The sequence below is a fragment of the Cajanus cajan genome, chromosome 6, assembly GCF_000230855.2.
Source record: "Cajanus cajan strain Asha chromosome 6, NIPB_CcT2T_4, whole genome shotgun sequence".
Lineage (NCBI taxonomy): Eukaryota > Viridiplantae > Streptophyta > Magnoliopsida > Fabales > Fabaceae > Cajanus > Cajanus cajan.
Window position 1 is genome coordinate 4,006,254 of NC_138522.1, and position 17,554 is coordinate 4,023,807.

The 17,554-nt window shown below is 30.1% G+C and overlaps 1 protein-coding gene across 1 annotated transcript; it reads right to left on the reverse strand.

Moving 5' to 3' along the window:
• Nucleotides 1-1,106: 1,106 nt before the first annotated feature.
• On the reverse strand, nucleotides 1,107-8,009 carry ERD1 (Clp ATPase). Its single transcript, XM_083076557.1, has 12 exons — nucleotides 7,074-8,009; nucleotides 6,219-6,379; nucleotides 5,894-6,123; nucleotides 5,676-5,784; nucleotides 5,438-5,568; nucleotides 3,772-3,873; nucleotides 3,402-3,683; nucleotides 3,217-3,311; nucleotides 2,829-3,123; nucleotides 2,428-2,661; nucleotides 2,013-2,246; nucleotides 1,107-1,666 (listed from the first exon to the last, which is right to left on the reverse strand). The coding sequence occupies exons 1-12, from the start codon at nucleotides 7,754-7,756 to the stop codon at nucleotides 1,370-1,372; spliced, it is 2,853 nt and encodes a 950-aa protein (XP_082932683.1). The 5' UTR covers nucleotides 7,757-8,009; the 3' UTR covers nucleotides 1,107-1,369.
• Between the last annotated feature and the right edge of the window lie 9,545 nt (nucleotides 8,010-17,554).

The window sequence follows — 17,554 nt, forward strand, 5'->3', positions numbered from 1 at the left end:
ATAAAATAAGTTGAAAAAGCAACCAAAAATTTTTAAAAATCTATTTCATACTATTTAAAATTTCTTTTGAACTATATTTTTCACACGTTTTATTATTTAGTCTTTTTCATTTCAAACATCAATTGAATTGATTTAAAATTATTTTATAAAATTGAAAATTATTATTATTTTAAAAGAATTAAATTTAATATAAAAAATAAAGGATAAAAATAAACATTTTAATAGATAAAAAATTAGAATAAATATATAAAATAAGATAAAGCATTAAACATGTTATTTAGCCTACTAGAGTGAAAAAAAGAAAGAAAAAAAAGTCATTTTTATAACCATGACAAATTAAGGATGGAGTAGAGTAGTGAGCCATTTCTCATTAGTTGAGGGTAAAATTTTTCAAAATAAATAAATAAATAATAGGAATTTAAATATGTTGGTCTAAAGAAAAATGAAAACCATAATAAGAATATTTTTTTTATATTGTTATATATATTAAAACTAAATTAAACAAGATGCGAACGAATTTAAATTAAATAAGAGATGAAGAATTTTAGATTAATACGCAATTACGAAGAAATAATCATTAAGTTATAAGTTGTTGATTAAAATATTAGCTTTGAATATTAAAGGTGGTCAACAAAGTTATGTAACATATCAATAAAATTATTTCATTCCACCAATAACATGGTTAAAAGAAACAAGAATAATTAAAATAATATTGCATCACAATATAATTTTTTATTATAATGTCTTTTAAACACTAATTAGCATTAGAACATTACAATTCTAATGTCTTTTAAACACCAATTAAGAATTATCATTGTTTATTGGTGTGACTAATACCGTAATTAATCCTCAAAATCTCAAATTCCAATTTTGATTTTATAAAAAAAACACCCTAAGAAGGATAACCTTAATTTTCAATGAAATTGGTAAATACTCTTACCAATATCTGAAAACAAAAAACACTAATTAAGAAAAAAATGCATTGCCTATTAAAAACTCAAAAAATATTTAATATTTTTCTTTTAAAGTAATTAGATGTATTTATTAGTAGAATATATTTGATACTAGTTACGCACGTTAGAAAAAGAAAGAAAATTGATCAAGAGTTTGTCAACTAAAAGTATCATATAGTTATTTCTATAAATGAATTTAATTTGAATACAATGTTTGTCGACAAAAGTTTTACAAGTTGCCACATTTAACAAATTCGACATCTCATGAGCTGTCATGCTCGTTGGTTGACGTGGTATGCTCATTACATAAGAATCAAATACCTAGGCTAATGAAGAGACAAAACATTTTTGAGTGTGTATATACCTATCGCACTATACTACTACTGTACAATAATTAATTACAGGGATGACACGTGTCAGTCAGATAAGTTGACTATCTGATCAAGCTGATTTGTAACAAAAGGGTTACCATTAGAGTCCAAATCAATGAGGACAGTGTCGCCTTGCTTACACTCTCCACAAAGGAATGCTTCACTTAATGGGTCTTCGATTAGTGATGTAATGGCCCTTCTCAGAGGCCGAGCACCATATGTTGGGTTATAGCCTTGTTGGCAGACAAGGTTCTTGACTGCTTCAGACACCTTTACATGGATTCCCAGGGATAAGACCCTTTTCTTCATGTCTTGCAGAAGCACATCTAATATTTCTAGCAACTGTAATAAAAATAACAACAATACCATCAATGAAATGGATAACATAAATTGCTTTAAAATTGAGTAATATACTAAATTTGTCCTTAAAACTTATCAACATCAGTTAGTTTTTTTGGTAGTTATAACTGTGGACTCTAGTCATAGCCTAGATTTTCCAAGTATTAGTCATATTTTTTGAAGTGTAGAGAGATTAATTGTGATTAAGATGCTTGGCGTGCTTGAACAGTTGATTTCTGTAAAGAAAATCAAAATTATTGCCAACAAACACGACTACATGTGATACCAAGATCCTACCAAGTGACTATCGTGAATGAACTATGTAAATCATAACCAAAACTTCACGAACCTGTGACTTCTCAAGGGTTTGAAACACTACTACTTCATCTATCCTGTTGAGCAATTCTGGACGAAAATATGTCCTCAGTTCTTCAACTACCATCGATTTCAAGCCATTGTATGATGTTGATTTATCATCTGGAATCAAGAAACCTATGGAGTTGTGTCGACCCTTAGCAATGGCACTAGACCCCACATTTGAAGTCATCACCACCAATGCATTTTTAAATGAAACTCTCCGACCCTGTTAGAGCCAGATTTACAATCATTAAACAGAAAATTTAGGACACCAGTAGCATAGAGTCCACATTACATTGATGCAAATGTTCACTTTCGCTTGGCAAGGAAGAAATAGAACTTCAAAGAAAAAGTTTTGCATCTGAAATTTTGTTAATAGATTAAGGTTCATATCCGTCTTCACAAACCTGAGAATCAGTAAGTTGACCATCTTCTAAAATTTGAAGAAGAATGTTGAATATATCTGGATGAGCTTTCTCTATTTCGTCAAGCAGTAACAGTGTGAATGGTTTTCTTCTAATAGCTTCTGTTAAAACGCCACCCTCTCCATAACCAACATAACCTGGGGGCGATCCTATCAATTTGCTCACAGTATGCCGTTCCATATATTCACTCATGTCTAATCGTACCATGGCTGCCTCCTGAAAAAATTAACATGAACATGAAAGGCTAAATATTAAAAGATGAACAATAAGTGTGACATGTGCCGCCCACAAAATAATCACTGCAGACTATTGAAAGAAAGAAAAATAACAGAAAAAATATTTTCTAATTATTATTGCTTAACATGTACTGTATAAAGTCTTACCGATCCAAAGTAACATGCTGCCAAAGATTTTGCAAGTTCTGTTTTTCCAACCCCGGTTGGGCCACAGAATAGCATTGCAGCTATTGGTCTATCGGGATCCTTAAGGCCAACCCGGGATCTCTTCACAGCTCTAGAAATGGCAGCAACAGCCTCCTCTTGTCCAATCACTCGCTTCTGAAGTTGATTATCAAGATCTAATAGAAGGGTTCTTTGATCAGCAGTGAGCTTCTGAACAGGAATTCCTGACCAGAGGGAAGCAACTGCTGCTATATCTTCTGGACCAACTTCTATAGGTCTAAAAGGAAAAAAATAATGTGTTAGCCACTCAGAAATCAAATCCAGATACGTACAAATGAATGGCCTCTTATTACAGGGTGAAGTAACATACTCAGTATCGTTGGCTCCAAAAGATAAATATGAGTCCAGTATGAGTTCATTGGTGTCCTCAATGCTTGATGCGCCATAGTATTTAAGCTTGCTCTCCTGAACCAGTGGGAAAGAAATGTCATCTTAAATTAAAACTGTAAGCAACTGATGCAGACAACAGGCAAATACTGTAAGCCATGCCATTACCATTTCATGCATGGTCTTGACATCTTTAATTTCTTGCCAGTAATCAGCTGGGCACTTTGAAAGGATGCCAATTTCTTGTTCCTTTTTCTTCTTAAAGGCTTCAATACAAGCTCTACTTCCTGCTTCATCTATAAGGTCAATAGCTTTATCAGGTAGATACCTATCAACTATGTATCTCGCTGACAAATCAACTGCAGCCTTTATAGCCTCTGCTGTGTATCTGCATTTGTGATGTGCCTCATATTTCTCACGTAGACCCGTGAGTATCTTAATTGCATCATCCTATATATTAAAACATATTCCAATAAGAAAGCAAATTATGATTAAAATGCTAACATATAGTGATATAGACATGAATATGGAATACAACCTCACTTGGCTCATCGACCCAAACAGGTTGAAACCGTCGAGCTAATGCCGTATCCTTTTCAAAATAGAGTCTATATTCATCTATGGTGGTTGATGCAATGCACTGCAAAAAAGATTAAGTTATTGCACTACGCATAGCAGACGAGATATGGTGCGTACATATTGCAATTTAAGTTTTTGCAAAGGAGAAAAGAATGATGATCCCATCTTATACAAAAATGATAACTTTTAAGCACATGCCAAATACACCATAAAATGGATAACCAACTACAAAGAAAAATTCATCAGAGCACAATTAGTTTCTCTCACACTTCACAGTTGTGAGTTGCTTCTCCCAAAGAATTTAAATTCAGAACTTCTCTCTTCCACCATGAACCCCTCCCCAAGAAAAAGAAAAATAAAAACCCCAATAAAAGAAAAGTACTAACAGAAAATAAGTTATTGAATCACTTATCAACCAAGCAAAGCAGTAGCCCTGCCCATAGCACTCAACATAGCCTTAGCATTATTGAATATAATTAAAATCAGTAATGATAACTTTAGCAACCATAGTTTTGACTAAGTGACACTGACAAGTTCCGGGGTAAGGGGGTTGAATTGTGATCGACAGGAAATTTTATTGAATTGATGATTATAACTTTTCTGATGGTTTACTCAAGTCCACACACTGATCAGAAAGGTTTCATAAAGTAGAACGTTATATCAGAAAGCTTAGCTATCTGATGATGACTTTACGAATGAGTGAAATGTCAAAACTGATCAGCAAGCCCAGTCCACTCTGACATTCCGGTTAACTTTTAGTCTGTTAAACTTTGTACAAATCACTCCTCCAAAACATTTATATTCACTAATTCTCGGTGTACCTAAGATAAAATATCAAGACCCAGGCCCGGCTTGATGGAAATTGTAGAGTCTGGGAGAGAGACTCAAGCACTAAACATGTGAAACAGGTTGCCCTGTTAATGAAAGAATTTGTCTAGTTCATGTACCCTTCTGATTCCATAACTTACTGAAAAGCAAGATATTTAACAGTTGACACCCGTATCTCTTCCAGCTGCAAATGATCTTGATGCCCTCCACTTGAGTGAACGTGTGATATAATCCAAGCTGAGTCTAGCTACAAGTGTGATAACCTCCCCAATTTTCATGAAGACTTCTTTCTTACCAATTTCAACCTTGTATTGCAGTTTCCAGATGTTAATATTCAACTTGAAGAATGCTAGTGACACTCTTTCTAATACTGGTGACGCTCTTTTTAATAATTGTTTTCTAATGCTCTCTCAATTATTGGCTGAAATTTATTAAAAAAAATTGATGGATCCCGCAACTAAACCAAAAGAGACTTATTAAATGATATAAGAGATCCACCAAATTTGTGATTTCTAATAAATTTCAGTCAATAGTAATGTGTTAGAAAGTGAATGCTGGAGTGTCACTGAAATTTATCTTGCCAACTTTGCTCAGTAAAATTACTTTGAAAGAGTGGTAAGGTAACAACACCTGTAGCTGTTTAGTAAGTAATAACCATATATTTTGACCCCTTACCCTAATCTTGTGTTATTAGTAATTTTTACACTTCATCAGCCTTCAAACTGAACACGTGTTTATCTTCGGGAGTCATTTAGAATAGAAGAAACTAGCAAATGCAAATCATGACCAATAGTCACCTGAAATTGACCCCTTCCAAGTGCAGGTTTAAGTAAATTAGCTATGTCAAGGCCAGAACCCTTATTTCCTCTCCCAACTGTCCCCGACTGAACAAGTATATGAACTTCATCAATGAAGAGAATGACATCACCTACATTTCAAGAATAATCGGTGAGAGATGAAACAATCCTCTTCTAGCAAGGCAAGGATGTATTTCACCTAACTTATATACATTAATTTTTTTTATAATATATTTACCTGACTTTATTATGTCTTTTATCAATTTTGTTACACGTTCCTCTAGCTCTCCTCTTTCTTTTGCTCCAGCCATTAACAGGGCTATATCCAAGGACATCACACGCTTTGTCTGCAGAAACACAAAGCAAAATTACAATGAATAAAGCACACACAATTGCACAATTGAAGACAAGAAAAGAAAAACTTTAGAAACATAAATAACTTGTTAAGAAACCTACCAATAAAAAGGGAGCAACATCTGCCTTAGCGATACGAAGTGCTAGACCCTCTGCAATAGCTGTTTTTCCAACACCAGCTTCACCAAGAAGAATGGGATTGCTTTTTGTTTTTCGGCAAAGTATTTGAATAATTCTCTGAACCTCAACTTCTCGGCCAATAACTGGATCAATTCGTCCTTCACTCGCACGGGCAGTGAGATCCACACAGAATTGTGATAGAGCACTCTCCTCTGACAACCAGAGCATGATCACAGGTAACTCTTTTCAGTTCTCAGCCTTCAGACACAAAAGTACAAAACACCAAACTTGCAAACCATTTTCTTACCTCCTGTTGTGGCAGAGGCTCCTGCATCAGAACCTTTTCTAGAAATTGATTTGTTAGGCACACCCTTGGACATCACATTCGGTTCTCTACCATCTTTAGCAATCTCCTTTTGTAATCTGGCGAATGCCACAGCCGCCAACTGGTTTGCATTTGTCCCCAGTCTGAAATCACATTTGTACACAACCAATATCAATGGCAAAAGTTATAGTTATACATAATAATTTAGTAACAGATCCTGCACATCAATAGCTTTCTACATTTATCTACAATACCAAAATTTGCGACAAAACTACAACTTTAACCACAATTTAAAATCTCAGGCTGCAATTTCATCTACAACATTAAGGTTTCACAATATTACTATGTCACAACCACAATGGCGGTCGCATCGGTTATATTTGACATTTGTCCTTAATTTTTTTAATATAAAAAATTGAGATGAAATTGCAACTGTGATCATGACCGCGATTGTGGCTACATCTGTTGTATTTGTCCGCAATTTTTTATAATGAGTCTGTTTAAATATAAGTTTAGGAGAGCTTGTCTATTAAAAATAAATGGCTTTTTTCCTGTAGAAAAACTCTCAGCTACCCTTTTAGTATCTAAGTTTATATCCAAACACACTTCAAATAAAAAAAATTGCAACGAAATTGCAACTGAAACCACATGATCATGACTGCAATTCCATCTGCAACATTAAGGTTTTCCTAGTGTTTGTGACCACATCAGGACCACAACTGTAGCTGCATCAATCATATTTATCCCGAATTTCCCACGATAAGTATCACAACGAAACTGCAATCACAACCACAATATAAAAATCTTACTACAACAATCGAATGTAAGCAATTATACCTGTAAAGGACCCTACTAGCACTTCCATCATCAACTTTGACCAAACCAACAGTAATATGTTCAGGGGCAACAAACTTGTGTCCCAAAGACTTGGAATACTCAACCGCCGCCTCAAACACTCGCTTCGCGTTAACCGAAAACGGAACCTGCGCGCCACTCGCTCTGTCATCAACACCGCCACGTGCGACACGTGCGGCGCCATGACCCGAACCATTCCGGTGCCAAATGCCGCGCACAACCTCACGCGCCTTCTCGACGGTGACGCCGGACGCGAGAAAGCCATCGGAGGAACGATCCTCCTCGGCGACGAGCCCGAGCAGAAGGTGCTGCGCGTAGACCAATTCGCTTCCGAGCGCTTTGGCCTCCCTCTGCGACAGCACTATCGCCTTAATCGCTCGCTCCGTGAACCGCTCGAACACCGCGGTGACGCTGAGCGCTCTTCGCCTCTTCCTGGCGCGTCTGTTGCCGGCGATCGGTGACAGCGAGGTGAGAGTAAAGTTTCTTCTCTGAGAGACGAGAAAGGAAAGAGAACGGTTAAGGTTACGCGGCGGCGGTGGATGGGGGCGCGTGAATAAAACGTTTGTACATGGCGAGTAGGAGGTAGCGGTGGTTGCGGTGGAAGACGGTTCGAGAGAGTAACGGTTGGAGGGTAATGTTCGGAACCATGAGGATGAAACTTGCATCGTAGGGGTTTGGTTTGCGAAAGATGATGAAGTGAGTTCGGAGGTTCGAGGTTGTTACGTGTAAATGTAACAACTGTGAGGCGAAGATCACGGAGTTTCGTCGATGACTACTCACTAGGAAAACAAACCTATTTTATGTAATTTGATTTTTGGTTTTAGTTTTAAAAAAAAAAAATCGTTTTCGACTAGAAGAAAGAAGAAAGGGCAAGGAAGGAATGGAGTGAGAATGGCGGACACGTCACGCGAGCAAAAGCCAACTTTTCTTTCTTTCTCACTTGGGAAAGGGCTAATGCTTTCTTCAATCAACAAAGCAACGCCAAAACCAAAAGTCAGAGAACCTCCACTTCCCGCAACGTTAACAACTTTTTCCTATAGCCGCCAACAATTTCTTTTTTTTTAGAAACTACAGTAATTAATAATTAATAACAATAATAATAATGAAATACTCATCCTACTACTATCCAAAAATTAATAAATGAAGCCAGATTCCTTATGCTACTATTAACGGTATGTTTAAGTTTTGAGTTGAGACTTGGGACAAAGACCAAGGTTTCATTATTTAGTAGTACTAGTTAAATGGTTTATGAGTTTAGCACGTACTTCTCGATCGATGATAAATATATTGGCTTCCACTCCACTCATTTTTTTTTGGAAAATAATGGTGATCTTTTTCTCCCTTAAGCCACGGAACTTGTTACAATCACCTATGTAGTTTGCGGTGCTATGCAGCACACATCATAAGTTCAGAAGGGTGACTTTTCAGTGATTAACTAAGGTAGGTTTGAAAAAGTTCTGAGTATCATTTTGGAACATTTTGATATCGCGAAACACGTTCTGAGATTATAAGGATCCAGAAAACGCACGTGCTATAGTCTAAAAGGGACAATTTTTCAAAACCAATAGGCAATAGGTCCCATGACCCACCATTTGGTCATTCCCTCAGCTTCAGTGGTTGGAATTTGGAAGGTGACTATACCATGTATACAAAAAAAAGAATTTCTTTTCACACTTGTTTCTTCCTTCCAATATTTATATTGTCTATAATAAAATATATATATTTAGAATGTCTGACAATCTTGCTATAAATGAACATCTCAAAGTGATTTTCTTTTAGCATATAATAATAAAATAACAAGACCTACATGTTGGCAAACATGTACCGTCAGAAGCACCAAATTTAGTAAGAAATCATTCTGTAGTGACTTCCTTCCATCAGAGTAAGAGAGATTTTCATATAGCAGCTCCTGTTATATAAGTGTTAGGAAGAGGATCTATATCCACCATAACAGCATTAGATGAGTGGAAAGTGAAGAGTGAATGAATGACATCCTTAGAATCAGAGTAAGTTTAACAAGGGCATGTGGAGGTATAGGCCAAGCCACTAGGTTTTGGGAACAACGACAAACCAAGATTGTGATGTGAGGCTAAAATTTGGTAGCAGTCATCATGCATGTGTCTGATATGGACCAAACCGCAAGAGGTAAAAAATACCAATTTCTGCTACCAATCAATATAAATCATTTTGCATCCTATATATAACACCATGCCTACATCAATTTCTACCAATTAGTTACTATTGCTGGTTCGACTGGTATGTTTTTTGTTACTACCGGTTATGCTATATTGTATCATTAAAAGGAAGCAAGAGTTAATTAGTAACACATTTTTTTCTCTTGGGCTACATCTCTGATCTGACACCATATACACCGAGTTGTTTGAAAAATATTATGTGATGAGGATATAAGAATTTATGTTTCATATCAAGGAGTTGTTGTAAAGTATATTTTATTGATTTTAAATAAAGAAATTAATAAAAATTTATTATGATAATAAGACACATGATATCTAGTTTTACTTATAAAAGGACTTATTCCATTAGTTAATGAATTCAAGGAAGACTAAGATTAGAAGAGTTTTAAATATCTAAATATATATTTTGTAGTTTGGTAGCAATAATTGTAAGAGGTACATTTATTCTATTATAAATCACAAATTAAGATTTTATTTTTCTAGCATTTAGTATCTGAGTTTAGGTTATGAAATCTTATGCACTACAATAAAACATGTTTTTAAAATTAGAAAAATGTTTTTAAATTATGAGTAAATGTTGTTAGTATACTTTTGCACCATTTTATCTAGAATTGTCAAAGTAGATCAAAACTCGCAAGCCAATTCGGTTCATCACAAGTTTAAGCTCGATTGGATTATAAAATTTTGATTTATTTTGGTAATAAAAAATTTGGTCCAACTTATTTACAACTCGACTCACCACAAGCTAATTTGTGGTGAGCCGTGTTGACTCACCTAATATATTTTTTATTTTTTTTTTATTTTTTATGTTCTTAAATATTAATTTTTGTGATTATACATTTATATTATTAACTAAATTTTGTACATACTATTTGTGAATTATGATAATTAGTATAAATTTAATATTATTTGTCAATATTTTATGTAACAACTTTAATTTTACAAGTTAATTAAGTTAGTTTGAATGTTTATTTTTTTAACATTTTATTTGTCCTATTTGTTAATATATTTATAATTATAAAATATAAAATTATGATATATTTTATAAAGTTCAATATTTTTATTTTATTTTTTAATTTAAATGAACCAACCTATTTAACCCACAAAATCATAGTGGGTTGAGCTAAATTGGTTTTTTTAAAGCTCATCTAAATGTGAGTTGAATTAGGTTGACCCACCCACCTATTGTCCAACCTGTGATGGGTCGAGCTAGATTTTTCATTTTGATAGTTCCAGTTTTAGCAAATGTAATATAAAGCCTTTGTTATTAAAGACTTTTACCAAAGTTTTACATATTAATAAAAATATTTTAAAGAATATTACCAAAGTGGTATTTTGTAACATTTTAATAATGTTGTTGAATTTTTATAAACTTTATAAAATGATAATTAGATTGTATCACTAGTTATACTTCATGACTCTTGTCTACAAATTTTTTAAGATTTAAGATATTTTAAAAAAAATTAACAAGAAAATATATCATTAGTTACCACTAAATGTATATCACATCCTATATGATTATATATATTTTTTATGTATTATTATTTTACTCAATGCAAGACTTTAATTTTAAAAATAATTAGAGATAAAAGACATACTTTTACATAACATTTTTTTAGTCAGTGTGAGACTTAATTTTGAAAGATAAATTATAAAAAAATAATTTTAAGATAAACATATTATTTTATTTATAATAATATTTTCTTAAAAAAATATTGTAATAATCTATTAATTTAATTTACATATAATAATATTTTAATAAATATAATTATGCAAATGTTGCTAAAAATATTAAATATAGTAGTTATTATGTTTCTCCTTGTTTGTTTTCTCCCAAATTTATATGAGCCCTTAATATAGACTTTTTAGAGTTTCGATTTTGTTTTCGCTTTACAATACACTGTTTCAGCATTGACAAATTGGATTTCAATTATTGGATGATATATAATGACATTCCGATATTTTGCTTATCATCATGTAAATGGACAAAAAATGGTTTTCATATGTGCAAGAAAGTATTCACGCATACCTGCAAGTTTAATGCTAGCCATTTATTGGAAGTTTTTTCAATGTTTATTACATTATAAATCTAAGTACTACAAAATTATTATATAGTGACACATCTTATAATATATTATACATATCATTAAAAATTATTTTTACTTACATAATAACTATAATATATATTGGTATATTATTAAAAAGTGTGGGTATAAACTATAGTGACACACAAAATATGTTATTAAATCTCATTTAAAATCAATACTAAAATTATGTATAATTATATGTTAAATAAACATATACTTACATATATTGTATCTATAATAACATTTTTTGTATGTCACTATATGTAACATTTTTTGTAATGACGTTTGTGTTTTTGTAAAAATAGTTGTACCTTAATTTACTTCGATGATTGTTATTATATTAAATTTAAATTTAATTTAATTAAAATTGCCATCATGACTCTTTCATGATTTGAATTGAGATATGATCGTGAGATTTAAATCATCATGATAATTGTTATTGAACTTATATTATCGTATAATTTTGCAATTTACATGTGTTATGTATTATTTAGTATTTATTATTTTGGTACTATATTAAAATATTATTTGAATATATATAATTTTTAGACTTAGACTAATGAATTACAAAGAATTTTAAACTTCATTGTATTGATGGATTGACTTTGTCATTCGACAATTGATCAATTTATTATTATTTTAATTTATTGTTGTGACAATGAAATTGAACGTGAATTTTAATTTCTCTAATTATTAAATTGGAGATGAATTTTAATTTTTAATAATTTATTTTAATCATCTTAAAATTTTATGATTGTTGATTTATGGGTATATTAAAATTTATTAAGATTATTTCAAGTAATTTAGTTGGTGCATATTTTTTTCCCGAATAATGGATCTCAAATCTTAATGATTGTGAAAGCACTACAATAAAATTTAAATTATTTAACGTTAATAAATTAATTATCTTTATTTTATTATTTAATAAAAATATTAAAGACTAATATATAATGGTCACTATAAATATATTTGTATCACACCAAAAATTACTATTAGCGATAATTATTTATTGTGAAAAATTTAAGTCTCACATCGACTAAAAATAAGATAATTAAAGGGAATATAAATGAATGCTAACTCTCACCTTACAAGTTTGTTTTATAGGACTGAGTTAAACCTATACTTTACTATTCTAAGTTAGTATTAGATTACTCACCATTACCAAACTCAATAGTCCCTAAACTTGAGGGGATATATTGAGAAAAATTCAAATCTCACATTGACTATTGATAAAATAATTAATTAGGAGATAAAATAATTACAAAAATAAGAAAATTAAAGAATATATAAGTAGAAGACAGCCATCATCTTACAAGTCCCACATCGACTAGAGATAAGATAATTAAATAATATTTGTATTCATCTTACAAGTCTCACATCGACTAGAAAGTAAAAAATACCTCACACTTTTTTTGACCATTATAAGAATTTTTACCAGCATTCAAAATAATTGTCGCTAAATGTTTTAGCATACAATGGCTATTGTGGAATGTCGGTAAAAGATTTTGTAGCAATTTTTATTACCACTAAAAGTCATATTAAATGTCACTAAAAATCTATTTTATTGTACTAAAGTCATAAAGTTTATAGAATTATATTAATTTTCTATTACTGAGAACTTAAAAAAAATTTCTAGTGATTCTTACAATTTTAATTAATAATTGATTAGTCATAACATCTTTAATTAATTGAAAATAATATTTTATCACTTAAAATGACAAATAAATAGATATAATATTGTGCTTGATTATACTTAAATATAATAAGTTTAATCCCATGTGAATTATTATTATGTTTGTATAATCAATTAGGATAAAATATCAAATTATATTTCTTAATTTACCCATAGAAATTAAGAAAAGGAACATAATTTAATAGTTTTGTCATAAGATTATGTGATGAATCAAATTGAGTAAAATTTTAGTCCGTAGACAAGTTTATGTTCTTAGGTTCATATATTTTTTTTAAAAAAAGTTACATCGATCTCATATTATAAATAATGAACATTCATGTTTAAAATATGCAATTATGCAATATGAAAATATATATAATATAAATTATGATAAAAAAAACTTAATTCACAAATTAATATATGAATTACATGTTTGAGAATAGTCATAGAATCCTTGGCGGTGTAATAAAAGAATTATTTCACTAAGAATAAACAATTAATTAAAGTTATGAGATATGTCATGATAAAATATTTTTATACTCATAAACATGATTTATTTTATTGTCATATATATTTATTGTCCATATATAAAAGTTTGTAAATTTTGTATATATTTTGTATCAAAAGATTTAAATTTACTAATTTAAGGCTTATTATACATTAATATTATATTACAAAAAATTGTGTATTTTAACGCTTTATACAAGCATTCTACAAGTTAGTAGGAGTCAAAATCTCAAAAAGTAAAAGCAAATTCTTTATGAGTGAAATTTGAGAAAATAAGTGAAGATATATAATACTCTTGAAAATCATTTTAAAGAAAATATTTATCGGATGCTTTGAGATTATATCAAAACATAATGTTTTTGGTCTTTATTGAAGTTGTCAATTTTATTAAAGACAAATTAAGAATTTCCAACTAATTAGTATTCTCTTTGAAAAATATTAAAGGTGAAAGTCAAGATAATCAAATTTAAATAAAATATACATTTAAAGAGAGTTAATCTTCATCGGTTATTATTCCAATAAAAGATCACTAGCTACAATATTTTAGGATCATATATTCAAGAACTTGCATTACAGTTTGTCTTTTTGATTTTATGACTTTTAGCACATCAAGTTTGTCATATAAAAATATAATTTGTTTGAATTAGTATAGTATGAACTTATTTTAGTTATTAGAAAGTATTACGCATTTCAATACGTGAAATAAAGTTTTATCTTAAAACATAATTTTCATGATTCATATATGATAATTTATATTTAATTTTAAAGAACTTTAAACTTTAAGTCAAATGACGATATTTAAGTATTGGTTATTGGGATAATTTCAAAAGAATATATGAGTCAAGTAGCTAGAAAAATGTTGAAAAAATATTATGTGATTTATATAAGAATTTATATTTGATTTAATTATCTAATTAATTTAATCAATTACTTGATAATAAAGAGCTATCATAAAATAAAAATTAGTTATTAGTAGTCATAATAAATATATTTTATTAGTTCTTAATAAAGGAACTAATTGAAGACTATCTCAATAATAAAACCAAATGATATCCAATATCTTATATTTATAAAGAAATTTGTGGTATTTTATTGTCTTATAAAATTAAAGAAAAATTAAGATGAAAAAATGTTTTTTTTTTTACTTTTTTAAATATGTAAATACTTTATTATATATTTAGTTGTTTGGTAGTAATGATTAAAAAAGTACTTTTTTATTATTAAAAGTTTTAGGTTAAAATTTTATTTTTCTAACCTAGTATCTTCTCTTCTCGAACGAATTAACTACCTGGTTACCTAATTGATTTAGGTAAAATTATTTACTTGTTCCTAGGTCCTCATTTAGTTCTTGAAAAATAAATCTGTAAAATTTTAATTCTATAGAAGTTAAGTTTTAGTCTTTGTGACTAACACCTGCATATTCTTGAGTTCATTAAGCACAAAATTCTTCCTCTAACAGTTCCTTTTCAAGCTCCATCAGCTTTTCTACGATGCATTGGAAGTTCATTTCCTCAGTCAGTTGCACTTCCAAAATCATGAGACCGACCAGCCAAGCTATTCGTGCCAAGTGCCAACCAATGGAAGTGCATCTTAGAGTCAAGAAATTTCACTACACTTGCACAAAAACAATTTCTGTAGATACTAAGAGTTAATCATGTAGATAGAGTTAATCACCTATACACTGTCAGTGTAAAATATTTATACTAATATGTTTTTTCAATTTTTTTAGAATGATCGCATGGAGGCTTGAACTGCTAAACATTTTCCTAACTGTGCCAAAAGCCATTAACAGTTAACACACTACCCCACACACAGTGGCTCTTCAATACATTTCTAATACGAGTAAATAGTACCTATTTTGATGCCAGAGATATACTTAACATTCATCCTCCATTTATTAATGACATCAAATCGGCCATTCAATGAGAATCGATGCCATCTTTTTCATCCTTCAAAAATCAATTTGATTGCAGAAACATGACGCTGACGAGTGACGGACCAATTTTATGTTTTATTCTGTTTAGAAGACTAAGTTGATGTGATTATAACTGCATAACTGATGTGATGTCACATAAATATTTGGAGGAGCACAATGGACACCTTCTGTTCCTTTTGATAACTAAATTAGAATTTTAATTTACTCATCTTTTTAAGAATTAGTTTAGAATACCTCTTACAATAACTATTTTATTTTTCAAAAAACATCTTTATTATTAAAAATTATTTAAATATATTTTTAGTCTCACAAATTTAAAATAAATTTATTTTTATCTCTCAAGATTTAAAATTAATCTTTTAAGTTTTTAAAATTTTAAAAAATGATTATTTTAATCTCTCATAATTATCAATAATATAATCGATGACTATAAATTGAAACATAATTGCAACATCATTTAATTCGAATGTTGTGTTTCATTAAGTTATACTAACTAAGATATTAATAGATATATTTTTTTCAACAAATTCAATAATAGATTGTTGATTCATTAATTAACAAGTAATAATATTAGAACATATAAATTTAAATAAAATGTTTATTTTACAAATTACAAGGATTAAGAAAATTAGTTTGAATTTGAGAAATCAAAAGTAGATTTATTTTATATTTAAAGATTAAAAATATATTTAAATTTTAAAAAATTCTCAAAGTTTTATAATAATAGGTGAGATATAGTAATTGATTTGGATTCACTGTGAGTCTAACTTTGTCTTGTATTGAGAAAATTTTGAGAAATCTTTAACTCTTTACATATATAACCAATAAATATATATATATATATATATATATATATATATATATATATTAATTAGTGATGGGAGAGTAAAAGAATTAAATTTATGTTATAAAGTACTTTCATAGAGATCAATTAGGACTTATAAACTAGTTTAATTAAATAAAGACTCTGCTAATTGATATAGTTATAATAAAGTTATACTAGAGTGTGTTGGTTCACTTTTCAATAAAAAAAATACTTTTCATTCCTGAACAAGTGTTCTCATGCATTGATTAGTATTTTTATTTAGATTATAGTAATGTGAATTGTCTTTCTTTCTAGGAAAGTCAAACTCAAAGGAGGTTTAAAACCCTTTAAAAAATAAAAGGAAAAGAAACCATCTCCTTTGCATTGCAAAAAAGTGATGTTCTTGAAATTAAAATGACCTTGAACAGAGTAAACTAAATCCCTCGAATTGTTATGAGCAGCAATTAGTGTCCAAATTAGAAAAAGTTAATAAAATGTTATGTTGGGCAAAAGTCCTTGACATCTTTACCCTGTCCAAAAACCCATCGATGACAAAAGAGCAATTAGGCTTTAATGGGATTTGAAGTTAGTGTTCTAGATATTCCATTATTCCCCAAGTGGGAGTGGCTTTTGATGGAACTAATGAAATACTAGTAGTGGAAAATAATTGGTTTGTGGTCCAATTTGATGGACAAGTAAATATGACATCAACATCATGCATAGGACTGAAAGCAACCATCCATGAAGGTTGATCCATATCTCAATTTTGGAGTAGGGGCCCTCCCTTCCACCAAGGATCCCTATTCCCTAATAACGTATTAGCATTCTAAAATGTCAAGGATGTGTTTACTTTGCTAAGTATGTACCATATATTATACATATGTTTTATAACACTGGATTAGGGGAAAAAAAAGGTGGTGTTTTTTTTAATCACCATAATTATAATTGACACTAGAATTCGAGTATAAGATGCTATGTATATTATTTCATTCCTATCACTACATAGAATGCAGTATTTACTTTTAATCACCATAATTATAATTCACACTAGAATTCAAAGATAAGATCCTATATATACTATTTCATCCCGATCACAATGTATTAACTACAAGTCTTAAGAGAAATGAAAAAGTGAAAAAGTATATATTAAAATCTACATAGTATTAAAAGAATAGGCTTCATCCCACTTTAATGCTTTTTGTCTTGGCATGGAGTAAAAGATTGATGCAAGTTTTTGTGTTTGCACACAAACGCATGTAAT

What these genes read in the sequence shown, in the direction of transcription:
- ERD1 (XM_083076557.1), bottom strand. Translation starts at nt 7,756, where the DNA reads ATGCAAGTTTCATCCTCATGGTTCCGAACATTACCCTCCAACCGTTAC. An exon ending in GGGTCGATGAGCCAAGTGAG is followed by an intron (nt 3,684 to 3,771) that starts GTTGTATTCCAT and finishes TTTAATATATAG; the next exon opens with GATGATGCAATTAAGATACT. An exon ending in TTTGGAGCCAACGATACTGA is followed by an intron (nt 3,124 to 3,216) that starts GTATGTTACTTC and finishes TTTTCCTTTTAG; the next exon opens with ACCTATAGAAGTTGGTCCAG.